Source organism: Pantherophis guttatus, chromosome 1 (genome assembly GCF_059756535.1).
Source record: "Pantherophis guttatus breed Tessera chromosome 1, ASM5975653v1, whole genome shotgun sequence".
NCBI lineage: Eukaryota > Metazoa > Chordata > Lepidosauria > Squamata > Colubridae > Pantherophis > Pantherophis guttatus.
This window is the reverse complement of record NC_142063.1, coordinates 321,065,633-321,078,313: the sequence shown is the minus strand read 5'-3', so window position 1 is coordinate 321,078,313 and position 12,681 is coordinate 321,065,633. Positions and strand designations below refer to the sequence as shown.

The following is a 12,681-nucleotide window of genomic DNA, read 5'->3' as shown; positions in this document are numbered from 1 at the left end:
GAACTTTTTGTATACCTTACTAGGGTCGCTGTGTCATCTCAGGTTCTTTTAAACCGAGAAGCAGTTGTCTATTTGGCATTTTCTTGCTATACTCTTTTCCCTGGCGCCTCCAGTTTGTGAGAGAATTAAACCACGATGCAATTGCTGTCTTTCAACTTTGAAAGACAGAGAGGAAACACAGTGCTAGAAAAATGGAAATGAATATGCTGAATTCTCTGTAATTCTCTGCCTGATTGAAAGACAAGAAGGGACCAAATCCATATTTTATCTAGGACTGTGCCAGTGAGGATTAAAAACGTCGTCTTAACTATGAACACATTGAAAAGATGACAAGTAGAAGGGTCAATATTTATCTGTGAGTAGATTAAGATAAAGACAACAGTTCTCAGAGCCTTGCCATTCATACCGGGAGAGGGGGGGCAAAAATGTATTAATACTTCTTTTTGGAAATATCACCCATGTTTTTTTTTTAATTTGGCTAGTGGGCCCTCGGAATTACTTTAATAAAACATAAAACATAGCATAATAGAGTTGGAGGGACCTTGGAGGTCTTTTAGTCCAACCCCTGCTTGAACAGGAGACCATTACCATTTCAGACAAAGGGTTGTCCAGGGTTTTTTTTTTTTGAAAGCCTCCAGTGATGGAGCACCCACAACTTCTGAAGGCAACCTATTCTATTGGTTGATTGCTCTCATCATTAGGAATTTTCTCCTTAGTTCTAGGTTGCTGCTTTCCTTGGTTAGCTTCCATCCATTGTTTCTTGTCTTGCCTTTTGGTACTTTGGAGAATAAGTTGTCTCCCTTTTCTTTATGGCAACCCCTTAGATTTTGGAACACTGTCTTCTCCCCTATCCTTCTTTTCATTAGACTAGACATACCCAATTCCTGTAACCATTCTTTGTATGTTTTCGCCTCCAACCCTCTAATCCTTCTTGTTGCTCGTCTCTTCACTCATCAAGTTCATTCCCTTGGAATTCAAACAAGATTAGGAACAGACTTTCCCAGTGTGTGTTTTCCTTTAGAAATATTAGTCCTCAGTACATCAGAATGGCAGCATTTTGGAGAAGGCTGTTTTAGGAATCACAAAACTTTAAAATCCACCCAGCTTCCCTATTCCTATGAGCTTCTCATGTTTCATGTATCTGTATTGCTCATTCTCTTTCCCCAACCAACTTGACTTGACTCAAAAACTTGCTGTGGTCTCTAATTCTTTTACAACAAATAATCCTTGTCTTCTGTCGACTGCCTTCTTGCTGAGGTTAGCAACTATTTGTGGTGTCCTAAGAATGAGATCTTGCTGGCCTAATCACTATAAAAATAATTTGCTCAGGGTAGTGAAAGTTCAGCAATTAGTGAAGCAAGAACACTAGAATGGTATTAGATACAGCAGTGGTGATATAAAAAGAAATAGTGTAATAAAATTGCCAAAAGTAAATGAACATCTTGCCATGCTTCAGATGTTTCGTTTCATGCTGTAAAACTGTTCTAATATGTGGCCTAGTTAATAGTAGTGTGTCTTTATAAAAGCAGAGGGCACCTCTGCTGTTCCTATTACAGTCCTACTAGTTGGCAGAAATGTGGCTGGCTTTACATTTTACGTTAAATTATGCTTGATTGCACGGACAGCGAGGTGGTTACACTGTATTTGGCATTTTTGTCCATCTATCGAGTCCTTCCCAAGAACCTGGAACAGGCAGATGCTGCTGTTTAATAATGTTAAAAGTATCGTCATAGGATGTAAGCTGTTCCAAGTAAAGGGCCTTCTGCAATTGACTGGTGGTGACTTTGTCAATTGCTGATGGTATTCAAGTGGTGGTGCAGAAGGTTTGGAATTGTACCCAAGGCGCCTATCACTATTAGGGCTATCTTTGCTTTCTTTTGCCATGGTGGTTCTACTTCTCTTTACAGATCTTTATTGTTTGTGATTTTCTCCAGTTCTTTCTCTTCTATTCTGCTATCTCCAGGTACTGCTATCTCCACTATCCAGATCTTTTTGTCTTTCTTATCAACAATTAGGTGTCAGGTACTTGTCTATTTGAATTCTGAAGTCCCAGAGCACTTTAATGTCTTTATTTTCTAATACTTTGCCTATTCTGTGGTCCCGGCAGTTCTTGCTTGCAGGCAAGTGATATTTCTTGCAGATATTACTACTAACCAGAGCATACAAAACATTTGCTAGACCATTTCTCGAATACAGCTCATCTATCTGGAACCCTTGCACTACATATCGGACATTAATACAATTGAACATGTCCAGAAATATTTCACAAGAAAAGTCCTCCACTCCTCTGCTCGCAACAAAATACCTTATGTTACCAGGCTTGAAATTCTAGGCTTAGAAAACTTAAAACTACGCCGCTTTCGGTATGACCTAAGCATAGCTCATAAAATTATCTGCTACAATGTCCTACCTGTCAATGACTACTTCAGTTTCAACCACAACAATACACGAGCACACAACAGATACAAACTTAAAGTGAAACGCTCTAAACTCGATTGCAGAAAGTATGACTTCAGCCGCAGAGTGGTCAATGCCTGGAATCAGTGGTGGGTTGCTCCCGGTTCGCACCGGTTCGCAAGAAAAATTTGGAGTAGTTCAGAGAACCGGTAATAACATTGGCTGGTCACGCCCCTGAACCAGTCCCCGGCCCGGTCGCCGCTCGCATACCCCCCCACCTCATCAGAGGCTTTTTTTTTTTACTTTTAAAAGCATTTTTTCTACAACCTCTTCGACCGAAAAAATGCTTTTAAAAGTAAAAAAAAAAAAGCCTCTGATGATCGCGCGGCTCAGCTGGGATCGTCAGAGGCTTTTAAAAGCATTTTTTCTGCAACTTCTTCTGCCAAAGAGGTTGTAGATAAAAAAATGCCCTTAAAAGCCTCTGGCGATCCCAGCTGAGTTGCCTGATCATCAGAGGCTTCTAAAAGCGTTTTTTTCTGCAACCTCTTAAGGTTGTAGAAAAAATGCTTTTAAAAGTTAAAAAAAAAAAGTTGGCCACGCCCACCCAGTCACATTACCCACCACCACCAAGCCATGCCCACAAAATAAGCCACGCCAATAGAACCGGTAGTAAAAATATTTAGAACCCACCCCTGCCTGGAATGCACTACCTGACTCTGTGGTTTCATCCCAAAACCCCCAAAATTTTAACCTAAGACTGTCTACTGTTGACCTCACCCTATTCCTAAGAGGTCTGTAAGGGGCGTGCATAAGAGCACCAGCGTGCCTACTGTCCCTGTCTTAATGTTTCCTATTTGTATGTATTTTATGTCTTCAATTCATGCTTATACTTATATATATTATCTAATACGTTCTTGACAAATAAAATAAAATAAATAAAAATAAATTTAAAAAAATATTCCAATGCACCATTGTTGCTATTTTGTCATGCCATTGTTCGTAATCAGTCTGTGCAATTTTCTTGGCAGCAGCTAGGTAGTCCATTGTGTCTTCATCTTCTTTACAGAGGCAGCATTTGCTGTTTGCTGCTATAGTCTCATTTCTGGCTTTGTACGCATTTGTTCTTTGGCCTTGGTCTTCTGCAGGCAGAATTAGCCCCTCTGTCTCTTTCTCCAACTTTCTTGCTCTTAGCCATTGCCAGGCCTTATTATTATCTCCTTTGCAGACTAGGCGTGTGTTTGCGTGTAGGTATGTATGTATGTACTGGCCATGAAATACTTTGCCACATCTTTTCTTTTATTCTTCATTTGGTCCTTCTTGTAGGGCAGTTTGATCTCTCCAGCAGTCAGTAAGCCTTCATGCTGTACTAGCTTTAGTTCATCTTCTTCACTGTCCTTCAAATATTCTTCCAATGCCCCTTTTCCTTCTTCAACCCTCTGGTGCACTTGCCACATTCTATACCCACCTATACTCCTTGGTAAATAGTCTGCCAACTTCGCTGCATGGATGAAGGGCAAGATTCATTGCCATTATATTTATCCTTTTATCCTGCCTGTTTTTATATAAAACTCATGATGACAAATATATCTCCTATTTTCCCCCACAACAATAACCCTGTGAGATGGATTGGGCTGAGCGAAAGTGGCTGACTCAAAGTCGCCCAGCTTTTCATGTCTAAGGTAGGACTAGAATTCACACACTCCTGGTTTCTAGGCCAGCAACTTACCTACTAGACCAAACTGGCTCTGATGTTACAAAACATATTATAGGTTTGCACCGGGTATTCAAGGCTGCAGTGCCTTGAGGATGGCATCTTCCCACCACGCTGCCTCGGCGAAGTCAAAACACCTTTGCGGTAGATGGTTGGCTACTGATGGACAACAGAGTATTGGGGTGGGAGTTGAAGGGAACGCTATATGCTTCGTGTCTAGATTTCAGACTCTGCTTGACTTTTCTGCCATCACTATCTCTCAGTAAAAGTTCCTTTTGAAATGTGACTAGTTTCAAGAATGTTGCTTTCTTGGGAGAGGAGTTGAAGCAGATCCTTACACAACATCTGATAATGCTTTCAGAATAGCTGGGTGTACTCTTGAGGCAGAGGAGATTGACCTCAATATATGCAACCACAGTCCTCAGCAGCCCAATTACAGCCATCATTGACCTTTGTGTTGATTTGAATTTCTTGCCCTGCACCCATGGAAAAAAAAGTAGCTTTTGTTCCCAACCTATGATCCCAGTTCTGCTGAGCTTTGTTTGTCCAATCAATAATGGGCAATGCATATTCTTTAGTGCTAGATCATTATAAACAACCTTGTGAGCTTGTGGGGTAAGTGTCAGGATGTTGGGCTCAATAATAGAACATTGCAGCTTGCCTAGAGGCCCAAAGCAACATGATGCACAGCTAATGATGTATCAGACTTAAATTCCTTTCTGTGTTTGTCTATAAAGGTCAGGGTCAAGGTCACGTTGTAGAAAGAGAACCCAAAATAGGGAGAAGATGAGTTTACAATCAATTATTGTGATTCTAATCACTATTGAGAAGGTCTTTGTAGAAGTCTAATGTCTTCACATCGGTCAAAATATTGATGAGCGTGAACATGAGATGGGGTGAGTAGATAATGCAATACTTTGGATCAGAATGGCCAGATTCAAATCTCTGTTTAGTTGTGAGGCTTATTGGGTATTTCTGGGATACTACTAGGTATGTTTAAAATTAGTTGATTTGGAAATGGATTATTCTCAAAATTTCCAGAATGTCTCCCATTTCCCTTTGAACCTCTTCTGGACTGTACCATTCTGGGTTGGGGGATTCAGTGATTTCTTGAAGGAAATTCTCCTAAGCAAAAAGGGTATGAGGTAATCCAGAGATGTTCTGGGCCCAAATAAACCTTTTTTTTATCTAGAACATTATTTCCAGGACACTTCAAGTCATTTCTTATTTGAAAGATTTACTTCTGAAATCCCCCCCAAATCCCCCCCATCCCCCTCAGGATCTGCATGTCCCAAAGGAAAACAGGATGTTCTGGTGTTCTCTGGCAAGGGCCACTTCCAGATGGATGGATTTTACACATCCTTAGTCACCACTATCATTAAAACTAAGTGTTTTACGGGGAGATTGTGATGATATAATGGAAGTTTAAAAACTAATTGTATGTTTTTCTGAGTTTCTTACCAAATGATGTTATAATGAAAATCTTGAGAAAATCTACATTAATATTAAGGTTTTTGGAGAGTCATTCCTCCAGTTATTCTTCTCTAGATCTTTGGCTCTCTATGTCTCTTTCCTTATTTTTTCCCCCTTGTTTGTCACCCCTCTGCATCTCTCTTGTGTCCCTGGGGAAGAGCAAGCTTTAAACAATATACTTTTCAGAGCAAGGCTTTGAACTCGAGAAAAGATCATGTGAAGTCTACAGATACTATTAAAGAGTGATCAGTAACTCTCTTTCTTGCTTTGTTGGACAATATTTGATTTGGGAAACTTTCCTAGAAAAGGAAAAATCCTTTGTATCACACTAATTAATGTAGCTTCTTTGTTCTACTCCTAAAGATAACTTAGCCAATCCTCCATCCTTTCTGAAGAATTTTCAATAAACTTTCAAATGCATTTGCTATTTTTAATTAAAAGTGTGTGATGTTTTAAGGGCTGCTCTAAGCTTTAAATATATGTGCAGAAAATAGTATAGCAGGCTATTGCCTACATTCTGTTTTGTCTGGATTTTAAATTGTGTTCCTACTTTTCTAATTTAGAAACCCAGTCCAGATAACATTCATGAATAGGTGGATTAAAAATGTAATGAACCAAATTAAGTGATAGAAGTAACCAATTGTCTTTATCAGATTTCGAAAGGAAATGTGTCAGACCTATTTGGTATATGAGTCAGAAATCACAAAAAATCCCAGGGCTCCAGGCTAGACTGGAAAATAAATAAATAAAAAAAAAAAAGCATCTTAGGAGGTAGTGGTGGATCACTTCCAAGTTGTTACATTTTGATGTAATCATTAGCAACTGAGCTTAGTTAATCAAGTAATGAAGTGTCTACAGCCTCAGAAAGCACCAAGGACTCCACAGTAGACACCAAACTCTTTGGTCTTTCTACATGTCTATCACATGTAGTGTCAAGGAGAGTTTGGAAGCTCCCAGATTGCATGCCAAATGTATTTATGTCAATCTCTAAAAAGCTAACAACACCGTATCTTGCAGTGGTGGGTTGCTCCCAGTTCTCCCCGGTTCAGGCGAACTGGTAGTAGCGGCGGTGGGAAGCTCCACCCACCCGCCCAGACGTCATCAAAAACTATCTGCACATGTACAGAAGCTTCTGCACAGAAGCGCCGTGCGCTCGCTTTGCAAACCGGTAACGCCAGATTTTGAAATCCACTACTGGTATCTTGACTCGTTATCTCTAAAGAAGGCATCATGTTGTAAATCTGTCATGTCCCTCTAACTGGTGGTTTTATATGGTACAATGTAGAAATGCCAAACCTTACAGCTTTTGCATGTAATGAAACTGCTCCCAATTTAGGCTGCCTGTTTTTATGTCTCTATGATAACGCTATATTAAAATGTGGTACAGGTAGTCCTCGATTTGTATCCATTCATTTAAAGACAGTTTAAAGTTATGACAGACTTGGAAGAAGTGACTTGCGAACCGTCGTCAAAAGTTAACAGCTGTCACACCATCCTTGCAGTCACAATTTGGGAACTTGCCAGCTAGCTTGCATTTGTGCTGGTTGTAGCATCTTGGTGTCATAACCCCACGATTTGAGACCCTCCCAACCAACTTCTAACAAGCAAATTAGGAAAGCCAGATTTGCTCAGCAATTATGTGATTCACTTAACAATCACATTATTCACTTAACAAGCATGGTTGCAAAATCGGGTCCACTCATGTAATTATTCCCTTAGTGACCCCATTGCAAATTGTGGTTGTAAGGACTATTTGTAATCTGAATGGGGCATGTTATTTTAGATTAGGCTGCACCTTCCACTTAAATGAGAACATTATATTAACAGGGCTGTTTTACTTTTCAGCTCTTTTTCCAAATTACCGATAATGTGGAAATTACTCTCGTTTTATCTTTTTTTTTTATTTTTGCTTCATAGTGAGTTAAAGTTTTCCCCAAGAGCTTTTCTTCCCCCAACTTTCACTCATGCTATCAGAAAAGACTGAAGAGCACTTACGAGTTTTTAGAAAAGATCCAGATATCATACATTCTATTCCCTAATAATTTGGAGATGCCTTTTAAATTTTTCCCCTTCTGACAAAATACAGGGGTCCAGCTATATATGGGTATACACAAATGGACAACACTCTTCAAACTGGACTGGAGGAATAAATTGTTTAAAACATTTTTTAAAATGAATGTTCAGCTTGGAGTGTTAAAATATGTTTTTCAGGTGAAATAAAAACTACATCAATTCCATAAGTACTACATCAATTTCCAAATAGTAATAGATCTAACTTGGGAGTAGGAGGAGGGAAATGGATGACTTTGTTCCATTTTCTTTTTTACTCATTTATATTTGTCTTTCACGTGTGCTTTCTTATTGCTGCATTTATTACTCAAATACATCTGAAAATAATACACTCATTCCAACATGAGAAAAATGTTGTTAATCTAGGCATCATGATACTAAAGTATGTTGTAGATTAGAAGGTGAAGAATGCTTGGAAGACTTGAAGATATTTTTTCTAAAATAGTTCTTACTGCTTGTCATAGTGAGTCTAGTGCCAGGGTGTCAAACTCAAGGCGTGCGGGCTAGATCCGGCCCACGGGTGCTTAAATCTGGCCCACAAGGTTGGCCTGCAGATAGCAAAGGATTGGCACATGGTGCCTCTGGCAGCCAAAATGGGGCACGGGTGTGTGTGTGTGCAGGCTGTTTCAGGCTGGACGGCATCCTGCAGCACCCTGCTGGCCAAAACAGGGTGTGGGGGGTGCGTGTGGCCCCCTGCACTCTGTTTTGGCTGGTAAAGTGCTGCAGGAGGCCATCCAGCCCGAAAATAGCCTCCTGCAGCATCCTGCAAGCCAAAATGGGGCACAGGGTGTGCACATGGGCCCCCTGTACTCTGTTTTGGCCAGCAAAGTGCTGCAGGAGGTTGTTCAGGCCGAAAACGGGTCATGGGGACGTCACACGTGGGCCCCCACGTCCCATTTTGGCCGACGGTGCTGCAGGAGGCATTCATTCCTTCTCTCCCCCCCCCCCGGCCTGCGGAAGAGAAGTACAGTGCTGATCGAAGCGGCCCTTGAAGAAAACCAGTTTGACATCCCTGATCTAATGGATCTTACCTATTTTCCAACTGCTTTGCTTGTCATCCACCCCCTCCAGCTGGTATGCTGCCTTTTTTATTGCTGCTACAGAAGCTTGCATCATCGCGTTTGTTGGTATGCAATTTATACAAAGCACAAAGCAGTGCAATGATGAGGATGAGGATGAGGTGGAAGAGAAGGAAGAAGAGGTAGTGGTGTTTGGTAGTGCCTTCAGGATTAACCAACTTTATTAGGGCATAGATTTTGATTAACTATAGCACGGTTCAGCTTAGTTTAGGGCATAGTTTTCCATGAGCAATAGCTCAGAAGGAGTAAAAAAAGAACATTCACAGCTCTGATGGAAGGGGTAAGATTGACACCATGGTAAATTTTGTGCTGTGTGAGCAAGTTCCACTGTAGGTTGCGTTGGACATCTGTTCTACCTCACAGTTAAAAGAATAAAAGTGCGGGTTCTTTTATAAAACTGTACTTCAAGCCTTCCAATGCTGCAGTATGCTGAAATGCTTTGCTATCTTTTGAACTTTCTACTCTTTTTCCTTCTCTGCCAAATTATAAATTGCTGAAAAAGCCAACCCAATTTCTCGCCTGCAACTCTGCTAATGTCTCTCTTTGCATTGTTTAAAGCAATGATTTTTTTATTTGTATAGCTTCCCTCCCTGAGGGAGCCAAAATGTTCCTGACTGCACTCAACTAGAGATGGAGATATTATGGCCTATCACATGTTTTGCATATAGAATCCCCAAATTCATTTTGTTCATATCTCAAGCTGTTAGGTTCTGGCAGTACATTGATTTGAAGGGTCTCCCTCCATCCTAGGTCCCTGACAGCCAGGGCTAGAAGATGGACAATTATTTTGACATGTCATGGCTTCTACGGGATACAGGCTTTTTTTTTTTTTAATTTCTCAAGCAAGTATAAGGTAACAGATATAAGTATAAACATGATTATGAATACAGGAAATGAATACGAATAAATGGGGACAGTAGGACATGGATGGTAGGCACGTTGGTGCGCTTATGCACGCCCCCTTTACACACGTCTTAGGAATGGGGTGAGGTCAACAGTAGACAGTCTAAGGTTAAAGTTATGGGGGTTTGGGGATGAAACCACAGAGTCAGGTAGTGCATTCCAGGCACTGACCACTCTGTTCCTGAAGTCATATTTTCTGCAATCGAGTTTGGAGTGGTTTACCTTAAGTTTATATCTATTGTGTGCTCGTGTATTGTTGCGGCTGAAGCTGAAGTAGTCATTGACAGGTAGGACGTTGTAGCAGTTAATTTTTTGTACTATGCTTAGGTCAGACCGAAAGCGGCGTAGTTCTAAGTTGTCTAAATCCAAAATTTCAAGCCTGGTGGCCTAAGGTATTCTGTTGCAAGCTCTGGAATGGAGGACTCTTCTCATTAAATATCTCTGGACTCGCTCAATTGTATTAATGTCCGATATGCGGTGCAGGTTCCAGACAGATGAGCTGTATTCGAGAATTGGTCTAGCAAATGTTTTGTATGCTCTAGTTAGCAATACGATATTACCAGAGAAGAAGGTACACAAGATTAGGTTAATGCCTTTTTGGCAATGTTGTTACAGTGAGCTCTGGCACTTAGATCATTAGAGATGTGTACTCCAAGGTCCTTGACAGAGTGAGGGTCGTCTAGGAGGTCGTATCCGCCCAGCTTGTATTTTGTGTTCTGATTATTATTATTTTTTGCCAATGTGTAAGACATTTGTTGGTTGAGATTTGGAGTTGCCAATTGTTTGACCATTATGATACATAGTCAAGGCATGCTGTATTCCTGGATTTCCAAATGGGCAGGAAGAATAGATAAGGATGGAGAGGGTTGGTGAAGATTTGGGTTTAGAAACCCATGGATTTGCCAGGAAGCTATTGGTCTGTTGTTTCTAGGATGTGATTGAAATGAGCTTCCGCCACAGGATGGTTTCTCCTCCCTATCCTGGGCAGCTGCTGAATTTAATCTTTCGGCTCTTCCTAGTTCCCGAAAGAAAACTCTTTATCGAGCAAATGATGAACTTTGTGGAACTTTGATGCATCTCCTTTTGCAATAAGCAAGGAAAGAGATTGGAGGAAGAATAGCTGAGCATGAGGCTGTATCTTGTACAAACAGATGGTGCTTAAAAGCAAAAATTGTCTTTAAAGTGAAGTGAGGGGTTGATGCTCAGAATTAGATTTTTTTTCCCCTCCCATTTCTTTTTTTTTCAAAGTAATTTGGCAGGCTGCTTCCATTAAGTTAAGTGACTGAACCAATGTGTGAAGGTATCCTATTTAGTAACCTCAATCTAAAAATGCATTTTTTTCCCCTTGAAGTGAAATAGTAGCTTAATAGCTGGAGCTTTGTGCTTTGTCCTCCCTTTTCCATTGAAATATAGCACCAAAGTAATGTTAATTATGTGAGGGATATCGCACTTTTTTAAATGTTGGTTAAATAAATCATTGGTCAAAAGTTCCTCAAGTTCCTTTCCTCTGGTGAGGAAAGATCATAATAAAACATTGGTAAAAAGGAAAGAGGCAAGAGAAGAAAGTCATCCTCGTACAAACAAAAACAAGATCTTGAAAATTTTAAGGTATAAGATATTAATCACAATTAAACAAACCAGCAGCTGCTGGTATTTACAATTTGCAGTAAATTGTCTGAGTGCTCAAACTGGTAGCCTGTGTCCATATGTGAAATGTTGAGATTCTATTGTAGGCCCTCTCATAAACAGGCTGTCATCTTGTACCTGGCCAGTCAAGAAATCCTGTTTAAAAATATGAAAATGAAAATTTAAAAAATGTTTATCATTAAGGAACGTGAATATCATATTGCTTAACTTTATCATTTGGGGAAGGAGGTGCTGGGCACCTTTCCAATAAATAAATAAATGGGCTGCAGCTGCCTGCAATATACATTATATAGATATGAAAAGAAAAAAGAAAAGGAGAGGAGAGGAAAGAAAGAGGGAGGGAGAGAGGGAGGGAAGGAAGGAAGGAAGGAAAGAAAGAAAGAAAGAAAGAAAGAAAGAAAGAAAGAAAGAAAGAAAGAAAGAAAGAAAGAAAGAAAGAAAGAAAGAAAGAAAAAACGAACCAACTGGGCTTATGGGAAGACATGAATACTGAATTTATCCTTTTTTCTTCTTTCTAGAGCATTGTTCAGGCTACATTCATTGGTCATGATTGGGGTGGTGTCACAGTGTGGAATATGGCTCTCTTTTACCCAGAGCGGGTCAAGTAAGTTAATTTCTCTGTGACATTTGCATGCAATATATATGATAGTGATGGATCAAACACCAAACAGTGCTCATCATCTGGAGTTGTGAGGAGAAGTACAGTACATAATTCAGTGAAATGTCTTACAGTATATAGTACATACCTAACCTTAACAAAATTAAATATATGGGTAGATTATCTTTAGTTGCTACCTTTCACCCTTTTTCTCATCAAATTCCATTTTTATTTGTTTCTAAATTTAATTAGAAAAATCCATGAAAATGTCATAAGTTAATAACTTGTCCTGTTAATGACTTGTCAGATTTTACCTTCCTTCTCCTTTGTCCATTACTTTGCAAGCCATTTTTATTTTGTCATTATTCATCTGCCTAAATAATATATTTCTCGTCATCTTGGTTTGTCTCTCAGTCATTGTATTTTTTAAAATTCCATTTCATTGTTGATGTCTATCCAGAATTACTTATACCTTTTTCTCCTTAAAAATTATGACATATCAGAGGCCAGCCTTCTCAGGCTGATGCTTTCCCCATGAGTCTAGAGCAGCCATCAGCCCTAACATGTCAAGTTCTTCAATTTACTTTTCTCCTAGATATTAGCATTCAGCAGGTGGATAGACAATAACCGTATTTGACTGGAATTTGCCTTCCTTCCTTCCTCTCTCCCTCCCTCCCGCCGTCTCTCCCTCCCTGCCTCCCTCCCCTTGCTAGTTAAATTTTTTTTGAGATATTTATTAACAATATTTACAAGCCATTTTGGTACTAGAGCAGGCTAATGACTATTTTTTACCTTTTTTCTTA

At 39.8% G+C, this 12,681-nt stretch overlaps 1 protein-coding gene across 1 annotated transcript in view; it reads left to right on the top strand.

Moving 5' to 3' along the window:
* EPHX2 (epoxide hydrolase 2) overlaps positions 1 to 12,681 on the top strand; it is a 63,295-nt gene that overhangs the window by 28,510 nt on the left and 22,104 nt on the right. Inside the window, exon 11 of the mRNA XM_034421242.3 lies at positions 11,799 to 11,884. Within this exon, the coding sequence (XP_034277133.2) occupies positions 11,799 to 11,884 (86 nt within the window). The remainder of the gene's footprint in view (positions 1 to 11,798; positions 11,885 to 12,681) is intronic.